This window comes from Salmo salar, chromosome ssa07 (genome assembly GCF_905237065.1).
Source record: "Salmo salar chromosome ssa07, Ssal_v3.1, whole genome shotgun sequence".
Taxonomy (NCBI): domain Eukaryota; kingdom Metazoa; phylum Chordata; class Actinopteri; order Salmoniformes; family Salmonidae; genus Salmo; species Salmo salar.
The window spans coordinates 21,058,191-21,086,181 of record NC_059448.1 but is presented as its reverse complement, the minus strand read 5'-3'; the positions used below and the strand labels follow the sequence as shown (position 1 = coordinate 21,086,181).

Sequence of the window (27,991 nt, the reverse complement as noted above, 5' to 3'; positions counted from 1 at the left end):
GCTACCGAGCACTTATGGCAACCTTTTTAATGAGCGAGCTTGCATATACATTCAGAATATCATACATTAAATGTCATGGTAACAATACGAATGAAAAACAGCTTATATAGTTTAATGGGGGTCTTCTTGAGGACACACACACACATACACACACACACACACACACAGGCAGCTCCTGTCTGCTCTGAGCGGCGTGCCCCCGGGAAGGCATAAATTGTCATAACACCCCCGTATATCAAAGTACTGATAGTGTACTGTACAAGAGTGGTGGGTGTGATGATATGATAACTACTGCTGGTGTGGCTGCAGCTGCTGTACATATAGCCAGAGAGAGACAGAGGGGGAACAGGGAAACCTTATGGCATGTGGCCCAGTGGAGGCCACTGGAAGGGAAGGAAGGCAGAGGGACTACTTAACTTAGTGCTGTGTGACTGTGTGTGAGAGTTCAAATCTGATTACCAGCAATACAAATAAAGCTGGATAGTTGGAGTGAAGGGGAGAGGGGTGGGGGGTTTAGAGAAAGAGAGGGAGAGAAAGGGAGATGACAGACGTAAAAAGTGAGAGACAAAAGAAAGAAAGAGGGATATGAAAAAAGACAGAAAAAGACAGACAGGGAAAGAGAGGGAGAGAACAAGAACGAGAGAGAAAGAGAATGCGAGTGGGGGGAATGTTATGGATCACTTGTGCTGTTACAAGATAAAGGCTTTTCCTGACTCAGATACCTCATATCATCTACTTCACTCTCACTCAAAACCAATCCAAGCATGTCGCTCTCCCTCTCTCTCTCCTCCCTCTCCCTCTCTCTCTCCTCCCTCTCCCTCTCTCTCTCCTCCCTCTCCCTCTCTCTCTCCTCCCTCTCTCTCGCTCTGACTCCAAAGTCACCCCGTGCACTCATCCAACACTTTCAACTCTTCACTCTGACTTATCTCCCCCTCTTTTTCCCCTCCCTCTCTCTCCCTTCTCAGGAGTGTAGTCTAATCCCTCGTTCATTCTGCTCTACCTGTTTCCTTTGTTCGAGCAGCTGTTTCTTGCCTATCAGAGAGAAAGAGGGAGAGAGAGAGAGAGACAGAGGGAGAGAGAGAGAGTGAGAGACAGAGGGAGAGAGAGAGTGAGAGAGAGAGACAGAGGGAGAGAGAGAAAGAGAGAGAGAGACAGAGGGAGAGAGAGAAAGAGAGAGAGAGACAGAGGGAGAGAGAGAGTGAGTGAGTGAGTGAGAGAGAGAGAGAGAGAGAGAGAGAGAGAGAGAGAGAGAGAGAGAGAGAGAGAGAGAGAGATAAGATGAGACAGCACTGACAGTCAAGACTTTGTGGGCCTGATCCTCTAAACAGCCAATGCCGTGGTGCAGTCTATCATTCACCTCAGAGAGAAATGAAAACCAGAAAGAGAGGGAGGAGGAGGAGAAGACCTGGCAATGAAAATGAGAGCAGGCAGCAGATGTTTTGTAGACATAGTTGTCCATTTAGGACAAGAGCAGTCCTGGAGAGACAGACTTGCAGCTTGACTTAGCATAACAAGAATATCCACAATTACTCTATCAGAGTTGTTTTTGTGTGTGTGTGAGTGTGTATTCCCACATGTGTGTATGCCAACACTTTCGCACCTGCATGAGTGTGTGTGTGTGTGCACAGGCATGTCCTGTACAATATCACTTTCCCTTTTGCAGATCCAATCGAATCTTTTTGTAATGTCATTCCATTAAAGAATTTGGGCCGACAAGTCAAGCCACACTTTGTGCTTCGAGGTACAGGAAACGCCAGCTGAGCACTTTTTCACACGTATACACTTCATGACACTACACCACATCGTCGTCCCAATACCAGACCCCCTATTGCCTGCGTTTCCTTCTTACGTCCATCAAGATAAAGTGACCCCATATAAAGGTGCTACAGTAAGTATGATTGGCCAATACAATACAAAGAATACAGGTCCCTACGCCAAGCTCTCTTCCCATTGGTCACTGTCCTCTTCACATCTCATGTTGATTGGTTCATTACGATGACAACAATATAAAAACAGGAAGTACTTTTGTTTCTACATCTGTGCTGCTTTACGCTTGGTTGGGCTTGGAATCTGGAATGCCGAGGGGTGATTCAGTCCAGGGACAATTTTTCCTCATTCTAATTTTTGGGGGTTGAAATGAGAAAATCCAGCATGGTCCACTTTGGCTTGCATTTGCATTGCAGTGCCTTGTATTGAACAGAGGAGGGTAGTGCAGAGAGAGACCAGTCTTAGTAGGTTTAGGTAATGTTGTGTGCAAGGTCTGCTGTGTGTGTGTGTAAGAGAGAGGGAGGATGAGGAGTGCAGGACTGAGAGAGGGATTGTGGAAGAATGAAGGAGTGCAGAGTCGAAGTGCGGAGTCGTTCACTCAGCCGTCGGATAAAGAATGATTCCGGAGGGGAAACGTTGGGGCAGAACGGGAGAGAGAAGGGATAGAAACGGGCCAGTAGATTTGTCTGACGCAGAGAAGGAGGAATGAAAAAGAACAAATCTCCCCTTTCTTTGCATGTTTCTCTCTTTCAGCTGCTCATACCTACATTCTTGAAACCCTTTTCTCTTGATTACATTAACATACTCTCGCTATTTTTCCTCGTTGCCTTTTTCTCTCTGCCAACATTTCTCCCCCAGAGTCAGCTTACGGGCCTCTTTCCCTCTTTCCCCCTCTATTTTTTGGCCAGACAATTCACCTTCCTCTCACTATAAATTGTCCATGTTTTACTTCAAAGCAGTGCCTTTTAGATTCTCTCTCTCTCTCTCCCTGCCTCCCTCCATCTCCCTCTCTCTCTCACTATCCGTCGTCCATGCTTTACTGCAAAGTGCCGTCTCTTCTCTTTTCCTCCTTTTGGATTCTGTCTTTCTCTGTGCTTCTCCACCTCTCCCTCCATCTCTCCATCCCTCCCTCCTCAGGGTTTCTTGGGACGTCCGTTGCGGGGCAGGTTCTCCACGGTGTTACTGAGGCGGTACTTGACGATGATGCTGTGCACCGTGGACTTAGGCATCCTCAGCTCCTGCCCGATGGACCCCTCCGATTTGCCGTCCTTCCACAGGTCGACCACGCGTTGCCGCTGCATGATGTCGTGCTCCTTGGTCTTCAGGAAGCCGGCGCCGCCGCCACCCGGGGCTTCTGGGGCTTCTGTGGGGGCAGACAAGCGGCAGAGCTGTAGAGACTGGGTGGGACTGGGAGGGAGAGGTAGGGGTCACCACGTCAACGCCACGGCAACACCCCAGCAACGCCATGGTAACACGAGCGACAGTCAGTCAGTTCAGGCAGTCTGGCCCTCAAAACTCCACTACTGAGGGTCAGCTTCCTCGAGGTGTCATGGAAACAACAACAACCACAACATCATTGTTACACTTCCCAAAGGGCAACCCATTTTGAGGGACAGTCAATGTTGTTGAAAGTTTGTGTTGTCACAATTCAGGTGTGTTGAAATGCCTTTACGTTTTGCTTGGAGTTCACCGAGGTTAGCTACAGTTACACAGTGAGAAAAGACGCAGGGCAGACAGAAGTTGTTTATTTTGACTCAGTAGCAGCTTTGCGTACTCAGGACTGGGATGAGGTGACCAGACTGTTGAAGTGAGGTTATTATCAGGTTATTATCAGGTCATAGAAGTGTTAGCTTTTTCCATTCACTGTTTTTCCTCACTCTCTCCCTCTGCTCCTCTCCTCCACACTCCTCTCTGTCTCTCTTCTCTCCCCACTCTCTCATCTTTCTCCCCCCTCCTATCATTTCCTGCTCTCTCTCGCCCCCTCTGCTCTTCTCTCTCCTCTTCCTCTCTCCCCCTCTGTCTCCCTCTCTTCCTTTTCTGTAAAAAGGGGTGACCAACCAGAGCTACCCTAATCAAGACAACAAACCCAACGCACCCCCATATACCAAATATTTATAGCTCTACCCAGAGAGCGCATTCATTCGTTCAGACTGTCTGTGTGTTCAGCTGCTTAGCGTTCATCTCAGCACGGTCCCCTCAGACTCAACACCCACAGAGAACAGACAGACGGTGTGTGATCTAGCGACTATTTCTGAACACCAGCGTTCCGCCCAGCATTCAGTTCAGCCAAGCCTCAGAGAGTTCTGGTTCACATGTCACAACAAGGAGTTTACACAAGCAACTTCTGTGTGGTTTGGTGTCCTCTTAAAATACCTTTGTACAAAGTCCCTGGAGACTGAATTACATCTTGGCACCGCGACGCGCTACGAAATGAACTAACGGCACATTTTTCAGAAAAAGAAAAAAACGAATCTCCCAGAATGCTATGTCTCAGACTGATGGGTCCCACTGCAAATACATAAATCAAGATGTAGGAATGCAGGTCCACACTACAGACGGACTGGATCACAGCACCCTGGATCACAGCATCCTGGATCAGTCGGGCCCAATACAGAGTAATACCAGTGGGGAGTATCAGGTTTACCAAATATCTCCTCATCACTGTTAGAGTTCTGTTACACACTCCAGAGCAGACGTATCTGGTCAACATCTGCTGTAGCCAAACTAAATGGAGGGAAAACAAATTGTTGGCAGTTGGAGTGGACTTAAAAACGACTGAAGGAGCTGGACAATAAGCCCCCCCCCCAAAAAAAAAGGTGGAGAGTTTGAGGTGGAGAGTTGAGAATATTTTAATTATGCCAATGAGTAGAATAAACCTTTAGGAGGAAAAAATCAACATCTGCAAATATTCTTCCAAAATTGTTTGTGGGGCTCCAACGTACTGGACACCTTCATATTCTTGCAAGCTTGGTTCAGAATAGCTAATAGAAAACAGTTTGTAGGTTTTTCAACAATTGAAAAGATAAAAGGGCAAATCCTTCCACCAAGTAGAATTTTCAAATCTCCCAATATTGACATCAATGCATGACTAAGTGAAAGTTCAATTTAAGCGGAAGGATTGACCATAGAAATAGAATGACATCATTCCAGTTCTGAGGGATCCGCCCCAAAGTGACAAAAACATATTGACATCAGAGATTGTGATTAGCAGTGAACCTGACTACTTCAGGCGGTAATCTGACAACACTAACAGCAACGAAAACAAAGACAAAGATAAAGTGGATCTCACTGATCTAAGTGTCTCCGGCATTGCCAGGGTTTATTGAGCCATGACAGATGAGGGGACGTTCTCAACTCAGTTTTCTTCAATAAATAGTGCTCAGAAGGATGTTACAAACCAGGGAGTAATCCCACAGTGCCATTTGAGAAAAAAACTGGTGACTACTACACACTACCTAGACGCGTTCACACTGCGACTTAGCCCTGGGCTAAGAGACATTTTAGCCCGGGGCTAATGGAGTGTTCACACATGCACATTTTAACGTGGGCTAGCGCCAACCTTAGCCCAGGGCTTTTCGGGGGCTAGCGCCAGAAACACGGTGCCAAAATAGCCGGTGTGAAACGGGGTCGAGAATAACGCATAGAATTGTCACTGTCCAATCACAAAAGCTGCACTTCCTCTTCATTTGCATATGCTTGTGATGCCTGTGATGCGTTCTGCACACTATTTTGATAAGTACATTTATACTATTTCATCTTTCCATCTGAGGACAAAAAAAAAAAAACGAAATACTTTAATCCGATCAGAAACAAAAACGGTTGCTACGCAGGCTGGCCAACGTCTTCCCACTGGGCACACATGGGTTGAATCAACGTTGTTCCCACATAATTTTAATGAAATTACATTGACCCAACGTGGAATAGATGTTGAATTGACATCTGTGCCCAGTGAGTTTCATTTAGCTAGCCTCTGAAGCCACAAACTCTACAGCTAGAAGGGCAGCAAACGCTTCATTTCCGTCTGTTTTCATAGGTTTTCTATTGACATTTAATTGTATAGAGCTATCCATGATAATAATATTGTTGGATGATTTTGCCTGGATCAGAAAAGTCGATGTATCTTCCCTGCACAGCATTCTCTATACAGAGCAAGATCGCATTTCAAGTGAGAAAAATTGTTTCCGAAGGTTCGGACAGGCAGACAGCAAGGTTTATACAAACCATCACTGTTGAAAATAAAACGCTAGGCTAGAAGCAAGAGGGAAATGAATATGTTAATAAATGCCTTATTGCTTAGAAAATTGGTCACGTTGCAGAGATAGAATGTTGGTCGCGTGTTGTGTTTGTCTGTTATCCCAGGGCTTTGGAATACAAGTGTGAATCCTTAGCCCATGGCTAAAGCTCAGCCCAGGGTTAACAAATGCTTGTGTGACACAAAGGATAAGCTAGCTCAGGGCCAGTCTTAGCCCGGGGCTAAGAACAACGCAGTGTAAAAAGGCCTAGAAGCATTAACCTCACAATAATGAACTATATAGCAACAGATGCAAATATCTCACTACAAAATGTATGACCATATAAAGATGCTACATTTCCTATGCATTATCTGGTACAGATTTGACCCATCTGTCCAAGATGCCAGAGCCAGAAGCTAACGCATTCTAAACTATACCTCATTAGGTCTACATCTACATAAATATACACTGGTAATACACTGGTATAATACATACTCTCAGAGGTACTGCAGCTTAAGCTAAATGGATTTGTCTTCTCTGCTTGGACTGTACAGACGCCCTACTTGGAACGACTACACACACACACACATAAACACAAACCACATTTTTTCCAAAGCTTCACTGATGAAGGAATTCTAGTGACTTGTTGACTTTATCAGATAATAAATGTAGGATTTCGGCAAGAAATGCAGCAGCTGCAGAGTAGCAACCCATAAAAAACACTTCTAACTGATAGGAACATCATTCATGAGTAGTTTTGGAAAGACCTTTTCAGTAAATGGGTGTTACAGCACAGTGTAGCCACTGACCTGATACGAAAGATCCAGGGGGCATCTGGCTGTAGTTGGCCCCTCCCATGGGTAAGACTCCCGGGGGGACGGGGGTGAAGGCGGGTCCAAAGTTCTGAGGAGTGGCGTAGGGTCCTGGAGGGATGGTCTGGAGGGAGAGGGAACAGACTGTCAATTTGATGATCGATCGAAATCAAAAAGAATAATTAGAAGCCTGAGTGTGTGTGTGTGTGTGTGTGTGTGTGTGTGTGTGTGTGTGTGTGTGTGTGTGTGTGTGTGTGTGTGTGTGTGTGTGTGTGTGTGTGTGTGTGTGTGTGTGTGTGTGTGTGTACTCAGTCTACTTACCGGGGGAGTGTGTGTGTCGGTACCCTTGCTGGCTAGTCTGCTGAGGATGCTCCTCTCTGACATCTGCAGGCGTGCGGCGATGGGCGGGACTCGGGACAGTGTGGCAGGGAGCCGCGTCACGTCAGCCTTCATGTCACTCAGCAGCTCCTCCAACTGGTTCAGCACTGAAATTACAACAACTCAACGGTCAATTCCTTCCATTAGCCATTCCAAGCAGCTATTAGATTAGTCAATCACTGTTAACCATTACAAGCAGCTATTGGTGTGTTAGTATTAACCATCAAGTACGTACTCTATCAGTCTCCCACTAGGTTTGAGTTACATTATACAGTGAGACAATTTAGGCCACAGGGCATGTAGAATCGGTTGTGTTGGAAGCAAAGGCCTGCCCCCACTGAAGCACTACAATATTGAATGCTCGTTTTTGTTTAATGGCACAAAACCGACATGGCACATTTTGTGTAAACGTATCTCTATCTTTCAGGATTGTTGTAGAATACTGAAAAAGTCAAGCCAGTATGTTGTCCTTTCAAATGAGCAATACAAGCATACCAACTCATCAGAGATCGGATGAGGACATTTTCTGAGCTAACAAACAAGTCTGGTAACTGAGATTGCAACTCTATCCTGAAGTTGATATTGTGAAATGTTAGCTTCTGGCAGCAGCAGCTCTGTGAGGCTGACAGATTCAGGTCAAAGAACGTTGAAAAGATGTAGTCTGGGAGATTGTTTCTTTATCTTTATTTCTAAAATAAATGGGTACAGACGCACACCACACACACACACAGAAAGGGGAGGGAGTTTTGGGGGTTTGTGTGTGTGTGTCCCTCACCCTTGTGCAGCACTGCGTTGGCAGGTTTGTTCCCGGCCAGGGACTCCTTGCTGAGGTGCTGGTGGGACTCAGCTAAACACTCCACCTCGGCGAAGCGGGCGTTCAGGGCCATGGCGGGGTGGACCGGGTCCTGGGTCATATTCAGGTATGCTGCCCTCCTCAGCTGCTCCTCGATCACCAGGGCCTGCTCTAATAACTGGGGGGGGGGGGTCAGTTCTTTCATCAAGGATTGTCATAAAACTGCTTCTTGACATATATCTGGCCAACATGTACAGTGTGTACTGCATTTCATGGGATGAAAGTTTCATTGAGTTGAATTCATCTGAATCGTAATGAGGAAGATGTTCGAGAAAAAATAGGAAGAAAGAGGAGAGAGATAAACAGAATGTGAGGATGGCACGAGGAGGAGAGAAGAATGAGTCAGAAAAAGACAGATGATGTGGGGAGAAATTCTAGGAAAAATATTCCTATTTACAGTGTTATTTTAGCCACCATCATTGTGTGTGAGTGAGAATGCGGATGTTGAGGTCAGGGCACGAAACATGTGAGGCCATCAAAAACAGGATGAGTGCCATTTCACAAACGCACCGGTCAGCAATACCACCCTGGTATCTGTCTGTCAATTCAATATCTGTCATTCATAGGGTCTCAGGCTTACATCTTTCAAACAGATGTGTTCTATTAGATATTGAACTGTACTTAAATACAGTGAGCTCCAAAAGTATTGGGACCGTGACACATTTTTCTGGCTCTGTACTTCAGCACTTTGGATTTGAAATGATACAATGACTATAAGGTTAATGTGCGGACTGTCATCTTTAATTTGAGGGGATTTTCTTCCATATCGGGTGAACTGTTTCAAAAGTACAGCACTTTTTGTACATAGTCCCCCTCATATTATGGGACCAAACTCACTTTTTTTTTAACTAGGCAAATCAGTTAAGAACAAATTCTTATTTATAATGACAGCCTAGGAACAGTGGGTTAACTGCCTTATTCTGGGGTAGAACGACAGATTTTTACCTTGTCAGCTCGGGGATTTGATCTAGCGACCTTTCGGTTACTGGCCCAACGCTCTAACCACTAGGCTACCTACAGCCCCACTTAAATGTGTATTGAAGTAGTAAAAGGTATTTGGTCCTGTATTCCTAGCACGCAATGACTACATCAAGCTTGTGACTCTACAAATTTGTTGGATGCATTTGCTGTTTGTTTTGGTTGCATTTCAGATCATTTTGAGCCCAATAGAAATGAATGGTAAATAATGTATTGCGTTATTTTGGAGTCACTTTTATTGTAAATAAGAATAGAATATGTTTCTAAACACTTCTACGTTAATGTGGAAGCTACCATGACTATGGATAATCCTGAATGAATCGTGAAGAATGATGAGTGAAAGATACAGACGCACAAATATCATACACCCAACACATGCTAACCTCTCACCATTACAATAACATGGTTAACAAAAATTTTTTTTGGGGGGGGTATGAAACACAACCAAAACAAACAGCAAATGCATCTCACATTTGTAGCGTGACAAACTTGATGTAGTCATTGCATGCTATGAATATGGGACCAAATACTTAACTTTTAACTACTTTAATACATATATAAGTGATTTTGTCCCAATACTTTTGCTCCACTAAAATGGGGGGACAATGTACAAAAACTGTTAGAATTTCAAAACAGTTCACCCGATATGGATGAAAATACCCTAAAATGTAAGCTGACAGTCTGCACATGAACCTCATAGTCGTTGTATCATTTCAAATCCAAAGTCCTGGAGTACAGAGCCAAAACAACAAAAACAAAATGTCACTGTCCCAATACTTTTGGAGCTCCTTGTATGTCCTGAATTGTGTTCATCTTGTCTGTGTCATGGTTGTGTGGTGTCATAGTTATGTGATGGTTATGTTACAGTATGTCATGTGATGTGTAAGGCCCAGAGTGTTTCCTGGCCTTTTAGTTATTCTACGCTATGTATGCTATGCCATGCTACACTGCTATGCAATGTCATGTCATGCTATGTCATGTCAGGTTATGTCATTTTATGTCACGCCATGTGGTGTCGTACCTTGAAGCGGCGGGCCAGGAACTTGTTCTTCATCTCCAGGAAGTTGCCCTTGTTGGCCTGCGACTTGAAGGGCTCATTGACAATGGCGAACTGGGGGTCGTTCTGAATGTCCTGCCACCTCGCGTACCCATGACTGATACAGAGAGGTCAAGGGTCATACAAGCTCAATACATCATTGGCAAATCCCAAACAAACATCTAGCTTGTCAGTGGTAATAAGTATTTTAGCACAACTTCTACTAAGCCTATGAATAGGGCTATCATCATCATGCTTATTCCTATCGAATTCTTTCAAATCTTTATAGTGTTTCTTGTGTTAGGAGGGCTAGGGTTAGATTCGGGATTGGGAATTCTAGTGAAAGTCACAGAAATAGAACAAACAGAAAGGACTTCCAATCTCTATTCCGCGTGTAGATCTCTGCAGACACATTCTAATACTTCTCTGCTATACAAAGGCATCAGTGGATGGACTTGTTGACTTCTAACAAGAAGCCCCTGCCGCAGCAAGATCAATAAATAAACACGACAAGACGGTCTCCTTGGCAACTGCTGTCAAGGATACAGAACGATTCCCGCCAGCAGCCAGAAGTCGTGCCGCCGGTGCCAGATCTCATTCATCTTCCCAGAGGAGATGGCCGCCCGCTCCTCGTTCTGCCACAGCGTATGCAGCTCTGCAGGGTGAAACATCAGCATAATGTTGTGTCAAAGTTATAACAATGTTAAAACAACCTGTGATTTCTGCCACAGCGTGTGCAGCTCCGCAGGGGGACAACGTCAGCATAATGTCAATGTTATAACGTCAACATAATGTTGTTTTACTGTTAAATGAACAACGTGTGTTCTGCCACAGTGTGTGCATCTCTGCAGGGTAAAGTCAATATAATATTGTATCAATGTTATAACAACAACCTGTGATACTGACTGAGGGTGTTCTGGACCTCTATAGGAAAAAGTCAACACAACGTTGTGTCAATGTTAAAACCCTCATGCTAAAGCAACCCATGATACTGAATCCCTGTGTGTGGAGCTCAGTGTGGGTGAATATCAACATAACATTGAATGAATGTTGAAACAACCCTTGATACAGAGTGAGTTCTGCCACAGCTCTAACACACAGTACCAGATATGACAGGGGTCATATGATAGGGGTCATTTACCCGTGAAGCCTCCGTCAGCGATGTTGAACATGAAGCGCCGTCGCTCGGGGGGGATGATGGGGGGTTTCGGCAAGGTGTCTTTGGCAACCTCCTCCTTCGCCACTTCTTTCCCAGCATCCTTTTCACCTTTTACTTCCTCTGTGACCAAGAAGAACACAAGCAAGTTCCTTTAGATCAGTGGATGCCATTGAAATATACCTAAGAGTGTACATATATCTACCAGTGACTAGTCAGTGAGTCACTAACTAACGAACTGACTAACTAACAGACAGGTACAGACAGATGGACGGACGGATGGACAGACAGGTGAGGTCACTCACCTTTCATCATGTCAGAGGGTTGCTGTCTGTCCATCTTCTCCTTGTTGTCTGATGCTTCTGTGGCGACAGGGGCTTCCTCGCTCTCCTTGTCGTTCTCCTTCTCTCTCCCCTTCTCCTCCTCCTCCATCTTCTCTCCAGGTGAGAGCGTTACACTACCTGGTTTCTCATCTTTGACCTCCGACCCTTGTTTAGTTGTTCCTCCCGGTGTGCCCTCCGTACTCTCCTCTTCTCCTTTCTTCTCCTCCACTGGGGCCGGAGGGGTGTCAGTCGTTTTTGTTTCTTTCCCCTCCTCTTTTGTATCACTCACTTCCTTGTCTGTTGTTGTACTAGGGGATAAATCTTGTGGAGCTTCTTTCGTAGGGATTGGAGGCTGGGGACAGGACAAAACATAGTGTTCAGTGACAGTCGTTGGTATAACTGTATGTAAGTTAGCAAGATGTATTAAGACTGAGAACTGTGTAATTAACAGCATTCAATCTCTCACCACTTCAGGATCTGCACTCCTGTTGCCCTCTACCGCTTTACCCCCTTCCGTCTCTTTCTCTCCATCTTTCTCTGGCTCAGACGCGGCCTTACCCTCCTCCTTCTCTCCCTCCTCCTTCTCTCCATCTTTCCCGTTCTTCTCTAGTTTCTCTGAGGGAGCAGGGGTAGCTGAACACAACACACAGGCAGAGGGTCATCCCTCGCTCACACACACACACAGTTATCACAGTCAGACTTGGAGTGCCCCCTGCTGGATATGTTTTGAGCTGCGTGCCTGCCTACGTGTGTGTGTGTGTGTGTGTGTGTGTGTGTGTGTGTGTGTGTGTGTGTGTGTGTGTGTGTGTGTGTGTGTGTGTGTGTGTGTGTGTGTGTGTGTGTGTGCGTGCGTGCGTGTGTACTTTGTTCACCCACCTGGTTTGGAGGTGCAGGGGGTGTTGTCTGAGGTACAGCTGGGGTCAGGGGTGGGCGTAGCGGTCTTCATGGTCCCTCCAGGGGAGGAGGCTCTGGAGGAGGAAGACACACTGACCTCTGGCCTCAGAGCCTCAGGCTTCATCTCTGGCTTCAGCTCTGGGAGACTCCACCGCCCGTTGATGTGCTCAAACTCCTGGATCTGAGGAGAAAGGAGGGGAGGGGATGGTTCAGAGACAGGACCATGCAGCTGTCAATCATTGTTGACTGGCAATAAAGTATTCTATTCTGTACTGTACTGTGCTGTTCTGTACTGTTCTGTACTGTCCTATACTGTTATTTTCTGTACTCTTCTGTTCTAATTCTAGTCTAGCCAACAGTCTCTTTCCCTGGGAAGAATGGGCTCTAATTTCTGTGGCTTTTCATTGATGTATCTTTGTGTCACGAGGAAGTCACAGCCTGGGAAAATCTTAGTGGAGAGGAAAGAGGTCGAATGACTGTAAAATATCTCTATTTCCTCATTTGATTTCCTTTGTTAGATTCTGGTCTGACAGGTCTGAATGGGTGACAGCTGTGCTAAAAAACAAAAAACAGTTGCTATTGGTTGAAATGTAACTAGCTAGCCTGTTAGCTTAGCATTGTGGTTGCTAGGATACACTTTGACCCCTGACCTTCTTCTTGACCAGGGACATGACCCCGATGCGGGTCAGTACGGGCTGACGGCACAGGCCCTCCCTCGGCACGCCGTCGGCGAACGTCTCGGCGCCGTCGGCCACGGGCTCACACAGGTGACGCATGAACAGAGACACATATGCCCTGAAAGAGAAAGAGGAGAGAAGTGAGGGAGAGAGAGGAACCAGGCAGAGAGAGGCAGTAGGAGAGCAGAAAAGGAGGAGGGGGGGACGAGAGAAAAAGGTTTCAAAAAACAGCAAACAAAGAAGGACCAGCAACTACATTGTAATAAGAAGATCTCAGCGCAAGCGCATACTGGAGCCAGAGACGCAAACGATCCCAGTTCCTCTCCACTCACTTGAACTCCTTCTCACTCTTGCCCCTCAGGTCTCTGACCAGCCACTGGCAGGAGAAGGCGTCCTGGGCGGGCATGCCCCAACGCATCACCGCGTTTAGGAAGGCCTTCCGCTGGCGCGTGTTGAAGCCCAACACCTAGAGGGGTAGAGGGGACATAAGGACATTATAACACATTCACAACCCATACACATTGCATTCGTATGCAGTTCATAAGCCATGAGAGGGGGAACGGCGAGAGAGTTGTGCCCCAGGTGAAAGGTACCTACATAAGGACTTCATAACCCATACACAGCAGAACAGAAGGTTATTTTGTCTAACCTCCAGGTTGCCGGCCACTCTGGCCAACAGGGGGGGCAACGGCTTGTCTCTCTCGTTCCTCATCTGGCGGCGGGACTGTCTGCGAGAACCTGGAGCGAGAGAGAGGAATCAGGTAGAGAGAGAGAGAGAGAGAGAGAGAGAGAGAGAGAGAGAGAGAGAGAGAGAGAGAGAGAGAGAGAGAGAGAGAGAGAGAGAGAGAGAGAGAGAGGAGGAAAGTCAGGAGCGTGGCTGGTAACCTGCATAGTACTTACGCTACCAGTTGACTTGGACTGAAATAGGTTTGGATGCCGGTACTATTTAGGTGCAGTAGCTCCACAATACTTTGGAGCTAATATTCTATAAGAAGAACAGGAGCTCAAGCAGTAGAACATTTGAGGTGCCAGTAGTTAGCGCCGCTGGGCTGCTGCTCAAGTCAAGCACGGGTACTAGTAAAGCAGACATAATATCAATCTAGTCTCTCCTTTAAAATCTAAACACTAAATTGAGAATAAAATAATCTATCACAACACATTCAACAGAGAAGGGTTCATTCCAAATGTGTTGTGCCTTGTGTACTTTGGCCTACCTTCTGGTCTCTCGTCGAAGTCTTCATCCTCCTCCTCGGAGCCCACAGAGTACTCGGACTGGTTATCTGAAATACCAGTATGCCAGTCTGAAACAGCACATGGTGTACCGTCAACAGGCTAGGCCCAGTATCCCCATGCGGCTACTACTAGCAATACTTTAACAAAGCTTCAGCATTACTTTAGCATCACCTAACGTATTGCACAAAGACCGTGTATGAAAATATCGAAATCTAACAAAGAGCACAACATTCTTTTATCAACCATGAATGAACCAATACATGGACATGACACAAAGTCTATCAACAACAAAAAGTTATTCAGAATGCCCCAGGTTGCCATAGTGATGCCCCAGGTTGCCATAGTGATGCACCTACACCCATCTCCGTGACAACCACGACTGATGGTTCCCAACTACCTACCTTGGTCCTCCTGTGCTGCGTCGTTGTAGTTGACAGGCTTGCGGTTCCTCTTGCCCTTGCCCAGTTTACTAGCCAGGTCCTCCTGTTGTTGCTCATAGTGATGTCTCAGCAGCTTCTCCCAGTATTCTGGGTCCACACACTCCTCCTGCTTAATGATCTCACGCTCCACCTCCTCAATCTGGATACACACATGCAAGAACATGGACGAACAGTTTACATATAACCAATGTGATATAATCTACTTACAAACTCTTCTATAGTTCAATGGAAAGTGTTAACAGTTTAGATTAGCATAAGAGGAACAAAAATACACCAACGTACCATATAATATTTCTGTATAGATGCAAGCTTATAAAAAGTTGTAATCTGAAACAGCAATGTTATCACTTCTCTCTCTCTATCCTGCTCTCTCCATCCCTCCCTCCCTCCCTCACCTTATCCTCCTCTCGGACCATGTATCGGGCCACTTTGAAGGAGCTCAGGTATTCGTTCATGTTCTGCATGTCTGTGTCATCCGTAGCGTCCTGGCTCCGGTCCAGCAACCTCTCGATGGCCGAGCTGTCGTAGTGGATCACACTGCCCTCATCGTCCCTGTTGTCCCCCGCTGGACACCGTAGGGGAGAGAGGGTGGACATACGTGGTGGTGAGAGGACTTTGGGAGAATAGGAAACGGTGATGAAACAAAGATGAAGATGTGACTAAAATCATTCCATATACAGATGTATGTAACAACCCCAAAAAAGAAAGTGTAGTCCCTAAAGAACCCCTCATATTAAGAACATAAAGAACCCCTCATATTAAGAACATAAAGAACCCCTCATATTAAGAACATAAAGAACCCCTCATATTAAGAACATAAAGAACCCCTCATATTAAGAACATAAAGAACCCCTCATATTAAGTCACTAAAGAACCCCTCATGTTAAGAACATAACGAACCCCTCATATTAAGAACATAAAGAACCCCTCATATTAAGAACATAAAGAACCCCTCATATTAAGAACATAAAGAACCCCTCATATTAAGAACATAAAGAACCCCTCATATTAAGAACATAAAGAACCCCTCATATTAAGTCACTAAAGAACCCCTCATGTTAAGAACATAAAGAACCCCTCATATTAAGTCACTAAAGAACCCCTCATATTAAGTCACTAAAGAACCCCTCATATTAAGTACCTAAAGAACCCCTCATATTAAGTACCTAAAGAACCCCTCATATTAAGTACCTAAAGAACCCCTCATATTAAGTACCTAAAGAACCCCTCATATTAAGTACCTAAAGAACCCCTCATATTAAGTACCTAAAGAACCCCTCATATTAAGTAACTAAAGAACCCCTCATATTAAGTCACTAAAGAACTCCTCATATTAAGTCACTAAAGAACCCCTCATGTTAAGTACCTAAAGAACCCCTCATATTAAGTCACTAAAGAACCCCTCATGTTAAGTACCTAAAGAACCCCTCATGTTAAGTACCTAAAGAACCCCTCATGTTAAGTACCTAAAGAACCCCTCATATTAAGTCACTAAAGAACCCCTCATATTAAGTACCTAAAGAACTCCTCATATTAAGCTCTCCGCCTCCTATCCTCGCATTTTTCCATCTGATATCCCTCCATCCTCCTCCTGCTCTTCCCCTATCCTTCCCCCTTTCTCCTATCCTCCTTCCATCCCACATCAACAGGTGCCATAAAATGCTTGCCAATAACTCACATTCAATCTCGTCCTTGAACAGCTCCTCGGTGCCAAACTTGAGGATGTCATCCAGCTCCTGTTTGGACATGGATCCAGCCTTGGAGCCCAGGCCGGGCCGTACCACGAGGTGGGTCAACATCATCTTCCTCTTGGCCACCTGGGTGATGCGCTCCTCCACACTGGCACGGGTCACGAAGCGGTATATCATCACCTTGTTGGCCTGCCCGATGCGGTGAGCGCGACTGAACGCCTGTGGGGGAGGGAGGGTAGAGGGGGGGAGGAGTGAGACAGCAGGGTGGGACAAGGGAGATTGAAAGAAGCAGAGGGGGGTGAGACAGAGAGGGGTAGAGAAGAGATAAGACAAAAAAATACATACAAGCTTTTAAAAATATTTGTATTATTTCTTATTGTTCTTGCATTGTCGAGAGGGAACATGCAAGTACATGTGTATCCTGTGCATATGATAAATAAACATGACTTGATTTGATACAAGAATGCTGTCAAGACTTGTTTCCATTGATGGAAATGTAGATTCATGGCAGGTCTGAGTGCATTGTGGGCTATAGAATGGCAGTGAATGGCAGACATTCTACCTGGATGTCATTGTGGGGGTTCCAGTCTGAATCGAAGATGAAGACGGTGTCAGCTGTAGCCAAGTTAATACCCAAACCCCCTGCCCTGGTGGACAGCAGGAAACAGAACTGAGGAGCACCAGGAGCTAAGAGAGATAGAGGGAGGGTGGAGTTGTATTACACACACCCAAATCTCACAAGAAACTGAAAAGGCCCCTTTCATCTATAGGCGTGGCTTTTGTTTATAGAGCCCTTAGACTATGAGTGTCTCCCTCACCATTGAACCTGTCTATGGCCTCCTGTCTCAGAGCCCCTGTGATTCCTCCATCGATCCTCTCGTACTTATAACCCTCAAAGTCCAGGAAGTCCTCCAGCAGGTCCAACATCTTAGTCATCTACCAGAGAGAGGAGAAAGAGGGAGGAGAGAGAGAGAACAGAGAAATGGTTACGGAAGTGCTAACAGTTCCCGGTGTGTGTGTGTGTGTGTGTGTGTGTGTGTGTGTGTGCGTGCGTGCGTGCGTGGGTGCGTGCGTGCGTGCGTGCGTGCGTGCGTGCGTGCGTGTGCTGTGCGTGTGTGTGTGTGTGTGTGTGTGTGTGTGTGTGTGTGCGTGTGTGTGTGTGTGTACCAACCTGTGAGAAGACGAGCACGCGGTGTCCTTGGTCCTTCAGTTTTCTCATCATCTTTTGCAGAAGAGTCAGTTTCCCAGAAGCTTTTGTGAGGTCCGTGCCCTCGTACGCTCCGCTTGCAGTCTTACGGGCTTCCTAATACCACGGTAAAGACAACACACCGTGTCCATGTGATGACATATACACAGATATAGCTTCTTTACTGAACTTGCTTATTTTAAATCCTCGGACAAGGTCATCTGATAAATAACTGAAAGAATATCAACTTTTTTTATTCCATAAACATCTATGTTTAGACATATTTACATTCATGCATATTGCTACATTTCCCCCCTGGACTGTAATAAGCTGTAATAGGCTGGATACATTTGTAGCTATAATACTCAAACCTACCAGAAGGTGTCACTGTACTGCAATTCAGAGGTTAATTACAGTCTTACAGTGGAAAATGTTGATACAGTATTCCTGTAACATAAATGACTATATAATTATGACGATAGTTACCATGGAGGCGACAGGGAAGAGGTAGGGGTGGTTGGCACACTTCTTCAAATCCATCATGATGTTGAGTAGAGACACCTGGTTACCTCCTCCTTTCGAGTTCAGAGCCTCAAAGTTCCTCGTCAGAATCAACTTGTAGTATTTCCTGTTAAAATACATCAATTGAGATGGGCACAGTTAGTGTGTGATTGTTTTTACGATTAACAAGTCAAATACTACCTCTCTCTCTCTTTTTCCATCTCTCCATCTTCCACACTATTCACCTTCCCTCCCCTCTTCTTTCCGCTCTTCCTTACGCTCTTCCCTCACTCTTTTATGACCTTTCTTTCATCACTACCTCTCTCTTTTCCTGTCCTCTCATCCTTCCTTACCCCTTCCTTCTTTCCCTCCCTCCCTACAACCCTTACTTCTGCATGGGGCTGAGTTCCACTCGTACGATGAGCTCTGTCTTGGCCGGCATGTTCTTGAAGACGTCAGCCTTCAGCCTCCTCAACATGTGTGGGCCCAGCAGGTCATGCAGCTTCTGGATCTGGTCCTCCTTGGAGATGTCGGCAAACTCCTCCAGGAACCCCTCCAGGTTACTACAGAGAGAGGGTGGGGAGGGGGGAGGGAGGGAGGTAGAGCGAGAGAGAAAGGATGCCAGGTGAGTCGGGGCCATTTTGGTTGAAAACATGTAAGTAGAGGTAGAGATGTGTGACTGGTTATGTCTGTTAGCGTGTTTCTACGAGTGTATGCATCTATACATACAGCACGTCCAAGTGTGTATCAGTCTATAGGTACATGTTATGTGTATGTGGTTCTATGAGTGAATATGTGTGTGTGAGGCTGGCCCTACTTGAAGCGGTTGGGAGTGAGGAAGTTGAGCAGGTGGAACAGCTCCTCCAGGTTGTTCTGTAGAGGAGTACCAGTCAGCAGCAGCTTGTGGTCAATCTTATAGTCATTCAGACGTCTGAAGAACTGACCAGGGAGAGGAGAGAAATCGCAGGCAATAATTCATTGATTATTTCATTTATGACTTTTATTGTCTTTCAAGAGGAAATTCAGTAAGGTTATATACAGTACGCACACACACACACACACACACACACACACACACACACACACACACACACACACACACACACACACACACACACACACACACACACACACACACACACACAAACAGAGGGAGCCAACCTTGCTCTGATTGTTCTTGAGGCGGTGGGCTTCGTCCACCACTAGACAGGCCCAGTCTATAGACTTCAGGGAGGTCTGGTCTATCGTCACCAGCTCATAGGAGGTCAACAGGACATGGAACTTTATTGGGGCTTCTCTCTGGAGGAGAGAGAAAGAGAGGGAGGGAGATCGAGAGGGGTATGTGGGGGGGGGGGAAAGGGAGATTGTATTGGGAGAGAAGTGGAAGGAGGAGGAGGGAAGGAGATGCTGAGATTAGTCGAGGTCGTAATAAAAGGATACAAAGATTGGAGCTTTCTCTCATCTCTTTTCTATCACCCTTGTCGTTCCTCTCCTCCCTCCCTCCCTCCGTCCCCCCCTTCCTCACCCTCAGTTTGAAGGCTTTCTTCCCTCCCCTAACGGCCGTGTCGTCAAAGGTCAGCTCATTCTCTCTGATGATTGCTCTGCTGTCCTTGTCCCCTGTGTAGGTCACCACGTAGAAGTCCGGGGCCCACATCTCAAACTCTCTCTCCCAGTTAATGATGGTGGAGAGGGGGGCACTCACCAGGAACGGGCCACGGGTGTGGCCCTTGGTGGGGGGAAGGAAAGAGGGGAGGGGAGGGAAGAGATGGACCATATTTCCAGTGGTGACTGTGATGCAGAAAGACCCATTGTAATGCATAGAATAGAGCAGAATACGTTAAGAAGGAATTTGCATTGCAATTTACATTTTTGTCATTTAGCAGAGATTCTTATCCAGAGCGACTTACAGTAGTGAGTGCAAATATTTTCGTACCTTTTTCGTACTGGTCCCCCCATGGGAATCAAACCCACAACTCTGGCGTTGCACGTGCCATGCTCTACAAACTGAGCCACACAGGACTAGAAGCACTAACAAGAACTAGAAGCACTGGCAATACCAAATACAGGTGTACATAGTACACATAGCCACCTGACAGTGGCGTCCTACCTCTTTAAAGAGTGAGTAGAGGAAGACGATGGTCTGGATAGTCTTGCCCAGCCCCATCTCGTCGGCCAGGATGGTGTCAGTGCCCTGTGCCCAGCTGAAACGCAGCCAGTTGAGCCCCTCCAGCTGGTACAGGTGCAGAGTGCCCCCCGTCGCCGTCACAAAGTCTGGCTGCTCCTCGTACTTTATCGTAGGCTGGAAGATAAAGACAAGGAATGAGTAGGCGGGATGTTGATGTAAGGGGAAAAAAATGAGACCAACATAATTGGCATACAAGTAAAGAAGGATAGTAGAGTTTTGACTTGGAAGTGTTAGTTGATTGGCTACCAGAATGACGACCAATAGATGTGGCTGTTACAGAGTGAGTGAGCCAATCAGAACTCACGTCGTTGACAGGTGATCTGTGGGGGTCTTCGTTCTCCTCCATCCTCATGCTCCTCATCCTCCTCGGCATGTCTGGGGCCTCCTTCATCACCTCATCCCTGAATCAATCAATTAATCAACCTATCAACCTATCAAATCCAGTGTCCTAGAGCCATATACTATAGCCTACAGAGTTGGACAAACTTGGTGTGAGATTAACTTCCACGGTTCCCATATTGAGTCTATAAATACAAAGACAGTTTGAATGTTTTAGTGTCTGGTGCCAACATGGATGCCAGGTGGCCAGTACAGTAGTCTAGTACCTGTGTGCCCAGTAGTTGGCCTTGTGGATGACAAACTCTGGCATTTCCAGATTGTCTCTCTCCCATGTGCACTGGTCATAGGTCAGGTCTCTCCACTTGACCAGGTAGTGGTATATTCCCTTCTTGTCCACACTGGGAAAAACACACACATTACGGCCTCAACTGCAGACATACCAATCAATAACCCCCCCCACACACACACACACACACACACACACACACACACACACACACACACACACACACACATACCTGTGGTTGATGATGCGGTGGACCATCATCCATTCAGGCTTGATGCCATATTTATAGAACTTGTCATCCAGGGCAGCATAGTCTGGGTCTTTCAGCCTCCTCTTCTCACTCTTAACACTCTCCTCCTCTCCCCCCGACCCATAGTCCAGACTGGGAGGCTCATCCATATCTGTCTTCCTCTGGTAGTTACGGAACATCACAGAGTGGAAGATCTCCAGCTAGACGGATGGAGAGATGAAAAAGAGGAGAGGAATAGAGAACATTTGTTCAATGAAAACAAGGAAGTCAAGACAGACAGGTGGTAGACACACTTGCATGCCAAGCATTTCAGCTGTTCATACTATTTCATCAGCCTCTTCTCCAACTGTTTCACTCTCTTTCTCAGCCTCTCTCTCTCTCTCTCTCTCTCTCTCTCTCTCTCTCACACACACACACACACACACACACATACCTGTAGTTCAGTGATCCAGGTACAGTGCCAGTAGGACTGTCCGGCCAGCTTGACAAAGAACTCCCTCTCAGCCCTGCCCTTCATGGGGGGTGGCGGGGGAGCATCAGAAGGGGAATCGGGGGCGGGGGGCACGGGTACAGGATCGGGGGGCTCGCCCCATCGCCAGTGGAGGATCCTCTGTACCCTGCCTTTGATGCTAGGACACTGGGGGAAGAAGACGAAAATGAAGAATAGAATCAAAGCTCTCCACACAAAGTAGAAACAAACAAACATGACTTACAGTGCAGCGCGGACACAGCCACTCTCCGTTGGGGATCTCAGGCAGGGGCGGGTTGAGACAGTGGATGTGGTAGGAGGAGGGACAGGTGTCGCAGCATAATAGTTCCCCCCCATCCTTACAGACCCTGCAGAACTCCATGTGCTCATCCTCCTCTTCCTCCAGTCCTACCAGCAGTCCAACCCCAGGTATTTCTGGTACCACCATGTCCTCACTCTCCTCCTCAAACTCCTCAAAGTCCTCATCCTTCGCTTCCCACTGGATCCCCTCTTTCTCCTGCAGGAGAGGAGAAGAGAAGAGGAGGAGGACAGGAGAGGAGAATGAGACCATGGAGAATGAATAGGTGGAGGAGCACTTAAAGGAATAGTGTGTATATGGTGCGAAATGGTAATACATTATTCCATACAATAATATAAATCAATCGTAGACATGACGATTACAACCAATTTTGAGCATTACAGTAACTCACACAATGGGGGCAGCTCCACTTGCCCTCGGGGGCCTTCTCCAGCTCAGGCTCCAGACAGACCAGGTGGTAGGCTCTGGGACAGGTGTCACACAGAATGATCTCCCCTCCCTGCTGGCACACCTCACAGTAGTCCTGGTGGTCTGTCTCATAACCATCCACCTCCACATCACCCTCACCCAGCACTGACAGAGAGAGAGAGGGGTGGGGGAGAAAATTAGGGAGAATAACAATGTGATGGAGAGAGGGAGAGATGTTGTGGAGAAACAGAGACCATAGAGAGAAAGATGGAGAGAAAGATAAGAGGGAGAGAGACGCAAGGTACTCTTAGAAAAAACGGTTCCAAAAGTGTTCTTCGGCTGTCCTCATAGGAGAACCCTTTTTGGTTCCAGGTAGAACTCAAAAGGGTTCTACCTGGAACCAAAAAGGGTTATTCAAAGGGTTCTCCTATAGGGACAGACAAAGAACCCTTTTAGGTTCTAGAGATGAGGCAGAGAGAGAGAGACCCGGGAGAGAGAGGACGAGAGAAAGAGAGAGAGAGATAGAGAAGAGAGGGAAAGAGATAGAGGGAGTGAGAAAAAGAAAGAGGAAGAGATTGGGAGACACCAGATTAGAAAAGAGAGTTGACTTTTTCTGAGGAACATTTAGTTTACTTTTCTTCTTCTTCTTGGCGGGCCGTCCTCTTTTGTTCTTCTTGACGCGGGGCGAGCTGTCGGAGCGGACCGAGGAGCTGTGGACACTGGAGTCCTCCTGCTCCGAATCTTCCTCCTCAACATCATCACCACTCTGAGAGGGAGGGGGGGAGGGAGGGAGGGAAACAGTCAAATCTGTCGACTCTCACACACTTGCATGCTCCCACAGACAGTAGCCCACACAGCACATCTATACATCCATATACATTACATAGCATAGTGAAACTCACAGAGCTGCTCTTCTTCCTCTTGTTGCCTAGGGCCCCTAGTTTGATGCGTATGGGAGCCATCTTCTTGGCCTTTGCTGCTGCTGCCGCCGCTACTGCTGCTGCCGCAGCCGCTGCCACCGCTTTCTTCCTCTCAGCCAGAACACGAGGACTCTTACTGCGACTCTTCTTATATCCAGGGCCTGAAAAACAGGGAGAGGACCGGGGCAATTGGTTAGGACCAAACCCATTCCAATTCAAACCCTGCTTCTGTACACATACTATTACAATAGACGCTTCCGCCCTCATCTTTTTCTAACCTTTGCCCTCTTTGGTCTTGGCCTTGCGGAGTGGGGGCGGCGGGGGTGGTGGCTGGGGGGCCGGCCGGGGGGGTTTGGGGCTGCTTCCGGGGGCGGAGGGGGCTCCGGGGATGGGGAAGCGGTTGCCGCGGAGACCTGCTCGGCGACGGCAATGGCGGCGGCCGCGGCTGCAGCTGCCACGGCCGCAGCACCTGAGCCCTTGAAGGGGTTGTTGGAACTGAACTCCCTCCACTTGACCCCCAGGATGGTCATCATCTTGGACATGGGGATCTTTGGGTTCTTCTTGGCGATCATGGGCCTGCGAGGGGCGATGAGGAAGACGAGGAAGAAGAGGAGTAGGGGGAGAGGGGAAGCTAAATGAGTACGTTAGGAATCTAATCTCAATCAATAACTCAGTAAATTGTCCCCTTTGACTGAGAACGAGGCGCAATAAGCTACATGTTTCTAGGCTAAACATTCTGCCACCGGCCCTGTCTGATTTCAAGTTAAATAGAGTCAGCTGCGTGACATCTCCACAGTACCTCATGGACTGGCTGAAGGCTTTGTAGTTGGTGAGTGTGCGGTAGTCATCTTCAGTGAAGGTATGATCCACATCCTCCAGACCCCAGTCTTTAGCCAGCTGGGCCGACGTCTTCTGTTCTATAGGCTGGTGGAAGGAAACAACCAATCAGAGCGCTAGACTTGAGCCATCAGAGAGGCCAAGTAGAAGCAAAACAATGACAACACTTTTTTGTTGTGTCCTTACCTTTATTGTCTCCTCTTGCATGCTGTCCCCATTGTCTTTTTTCATCTTTTGTTTTTTTTTCTCCTTCTTCTCCTTGTGTTTCTTCTTCTTCTTTTTCTCACAAGCAAAGATGCTGGCTGCACTGTCAGAGTTCTCTCCATAGTCTCTCTCTCTCTCCGAGTCTCTCTCTACATCACTGTCCTGAGAGGGGAGAGGAGAAGAGAAAGGGAGAGAGGAAAAGAGAGAAAGGGAGAAAGAAAGAGAGAGAACGTAAAAGGGGGGGGGACCATGAAAATAGAATGAAGTGTGATCAGAAAGTATGGCTATAGATGGAGTGATATGGTCATGTCCGAGAAGCTTACAATCTTTTTCCGTTTTTTAGCTTTGGAGAGTTTTCCTTCTTTCTCTTTCTCCTTCTTCTTTGTCTCCTTCTTCTTCTTGGGCCCTCGTTTCTTCCTCCCTAGACTGTCCCTGTCCAATGCCTCCCCTTCTTCCTCTACGGCAGGTTGAAGAGAAGAGATGTGGATGAAAAGAAAGAGAGCGAGTTGTGACTAAATCATATTGACTATAATCCTCTTTGAAGGCTTTGAATTGTCAATCTAATCTCTTCTGAACACAATTAAGCACAACAGAAGCATCTCACCATCCCGCTGTGATGTGTGCATTGACACCACATGTGTTATGGGAGGGACTAGTGTCTAAACATGACTTTCTACCTTGACTGAATTCTGACAAATGTTCAATTCGTTCCAGTCAGTGTGTTTGACAGATAAGTGTATTTGACAGCTGCTTGGTATTAGTTCAATGAAAAGCAAAGCCATAACTGTCTATAGTTGTATAGCACACAATAATAGTATTCATGGTGGTATTTGAAAACTGAGGCTGTCATTAAAGTAAGGCTTATAATACATGTATACCCATAGCAATATATTCGTCCTGCAATAAACAATTGGGGAAATATAAACCAATCAAACATGTCATAGCTTTATTTCGAAGACAACACCACCGAACGTTTTGAGGATCTGTTAGTGAGTTTTCAAGGGACTTCCAAATGAGTCTTTCGACCCTTTATTCAGGTTTTTCACTGGGCAAAGAGAGAGACAGTTGCCTTTTTGAGAGTGAGAGAAAGATAAGCCTATGTATTGTCAGGAGGGTGGAGAAAAGGGGAAACACATCACTATCGCTTACGGCCACCATGCACATCGTATACATTAGTTCGTTTTTATTGTTTGTCTTTGTTGGGCGCCTACAGTAGGGTTACAACACGCAGCGCGCTCCCAAGCAAGGTCTCCGCATATGTCTGCTGCAGAGTGCAGCCCGTCGGCGGCAGCAGCACGCACGCGGGGCTCGGTGATTCTAAGGCCGCAAGCCAGTCTGTCTATATCTGATGAACTGAACCGGAGAGGAAGAGGCGAAGCGAGAGGGATAACTAGGCCCAAAATCTGTCTTCTCCAGCAGGTGGCGGTTTTCCGTTTTTTTCGCTCACCAAGCGAGGGGTTTGTATGGAGATCAATGAGAGTGTCGAATTTGGTTAAACAAATATGTAAAGGCTTATTTGTTACTTGTGGCTTATTTGATCGAATAGAAGTTTCGTAATGCTTAGGTTGCTACTAGTGTACTGATATAAGTAGCACATGTGACATACCGGGAACTTTGAGAAAAAAAACACTTTATATCGGAGTTGTGCCTGTTGTTCGCAGGCGTATCTGCCCTCTCATTGGCTAAAATGCTCCCACCTGCTCTTGCCTCCTCCCGACTGCCTTCCATTTTATTTACATGTATTTTTATTGATAGAGCGGCCACTTGAGTATCTAGTCAATACAATGGGTAATCTGTGACTGAAACAACTCCCTACCCCAGGCTACTTCCCGTTAACTCCAAAACCTGGGTCCTGACCACAAGAGCGACAACCGCTGGCGGAGGTCGCTGGGGGTTGGCCACGGCGGGAAGCGCACTAATTGATTCGCGCGCTTGTCCGTCTCGAGACAAGCAATTCAGTGATTCTAAATGGGCCCTTGTTGAATGTCCCAAAATCATGATATGCAATAGCCTATCGAATGCTACTATTGAATAGGCTACATGCACATGCATTCTATTTAATTAGACTAATTCAAATGAACTGTAAAATAATGCGAGCCCGTTAGTAGGTTTTCAGGAACCAGGTAGGCCTGATCATAGTCCCTCAAAAATAAACTTATTTTGAGAAGAAGAAAAAAAATGTTTTGCACATTACATTGTTGTAGGCAAGTCCTTTCTTTTATGTGGCTATATTTATTATGTTTATTACATGCTTACTTGTTAAATATGTGCTAGTCTGCTATGAACGAAAAGAGAGGGAAAACAAAGGCCCTGTGGGCGACACATAACGGTTCTATTCATAACTTGAGTAGAGTGTCAGTGTCCTATCATGAACCGTCCCTGTCAGTGTGGAGACAGTCAGGGGGTAGGGTCAAGTTTATTTACACGCTGTCATGCCAGCTCTCACTCCATCATCCGGTTTTAACGCTTACGCCTTACACATCACTATTCTAAAGATCACTATCAGAAAGCGTATTGCTGGGGAGTCCATGTTTTCTAACAGTGATGTCGTGAGCTTTACCCTTCACGTCGACCTATTCATATTGAGATATGATTTATATTTATGAATGTGGCACCATTATACGGATGAAAAGAAAGTCGAGGAGGATCAACTTTGTTCATTGTAGGCAATATATATGGGATAAAACGAAAAGAGCATTCTCAAGTTGGTTTAGAAGTTGGAATCCTTAACTCTTTCTATTTCAAAGCTGCGCTATCCTCTGGAGCAACCGGGGCGCAACTAATTATATTGTAGCAAAAGATAACTATTGAGATGAGCGGCACAATGTGTCCTGTCTTACTTTTTTTCACAATTTGGAGTATGTGTTTCTATTTTGTGTGCGCGCTCCCGAGTCTTTCGCCAGTGTATGTCTCCTGTAGCCTAGTATAGCCTACCTGGCGCGGCTAGTGTTGCAGTTTCTCGAGGCGCCGCCGGCGAGTTTATGTCGCTTGCGTTCTCGTCTAGATCTCCGTCGTCCTCTTCTTCATCAAAATCTCCTCCCTTGGAATTAACCAACATGCCCTTGTATTCCTCACAGGACCGGAGAGGAGAGGACATTATATTCCTGTCATCGGCTCCGTACTCGAAATCAGAAATCCTCCGGAATTATGATATTTATTTAATATTCAAATCGACTCCAGAAAAAAAGTGGGGGGCGTTTTGGAATATTTTACACTACAACGCAAGGAAACAAAGATGGCCGCCCTTATATTTATTTTTTAACAACCCCCCCAATAAGAAAAATCCCCTTACATAAAAAATGGCTGACTATATTATTGCAGAACGCCCCCCCACCACCCCTCCTCCTTTCTCTCTCTCTCTCTCTCTCTCTCTCGCTCTCTGCCTGGCTCTCCCTCTCTCCGCGCACCCCTCCCTCCTCAAAAAACATTCACATTGTTACAAGAAAGGGGGTGTATGACTGCTTGTATAAATTGTTACTTGTTTGTCCCCCCCCAAAAAAAAAATCAGACACGAAGGCAGACTTGCCTGGTAACTGTGCCTCAAGATCACACGAAACAACGCTCCCTTTCTACACTGCAGAACACGACACAAATCTATGAAGTATTCTTAAAAGCCC

At 46.4% G+C, this 27,991-nt stretch overlaps 1 protein-coding gene across 1 annotated transcript; it reads right to left on the bottom strand.

Annotated features, from left to right (window-relative positions):
- Positions 1 to 2: 2 nt before the first annotated feature.
- Positions 3 to 27,991, bottom strand: LOC106608762 (chromodomain-helicase-DNA-binding protein 3). The gene is given in 40 exon segments (XM_014206887.2): positions 3 to 3,130; positions 6,809 to 6,935; positions 7,133 to 7,296; positions 7,965 to 8,160; positions 10,042 to 10,174; positions 10,603 to 10,711; positions 11,198 to 11,335; positions 11,518 to 11,887; positions 12,002 to 12,168; positions 12,412 to 12,610; positions 13,080 to 13,224; positions 13,439 to 13,572; positions 13,756 to 13,844; positions 14,321 to 14,386; positions 14,741 to 14,918; positions 15,175 to 15,344; positions 16,458 to 16,689; positions 17,033 to 17,157; positions 17,289 to 17,406; positions 17,642 to 17,773; positions 18,143 to 18,284; positions 18,547 to 18,720; positions 18,975 to 19,096; positions 19,319 to 19,456; positions 19,683 to 19,883; positions 20,265 to 20,456; positions 20,647 to 20,743; positions 20,948 to 21,079; positions 21,200 to 21,417; positions 21,651 to 21,854; positions 21,931 to 22,203; positions 22,397 to 22,578; positions 23,047 to 23,179; positions 23,316 to 23,494; positions 23,612 to 23,684; positions 23,687 to 23,909; positions 24,133 to 24,257; positions 24,357 to 24,536; positions 24,698 to 24,831; positions 27,309 to 27,991. Coding segments are annotated over 40 exon segments (6,507 nt in total). The 5' UTR covers positions 27,472 to 27,991; the 3' UTR covers positions 3 to 2,900.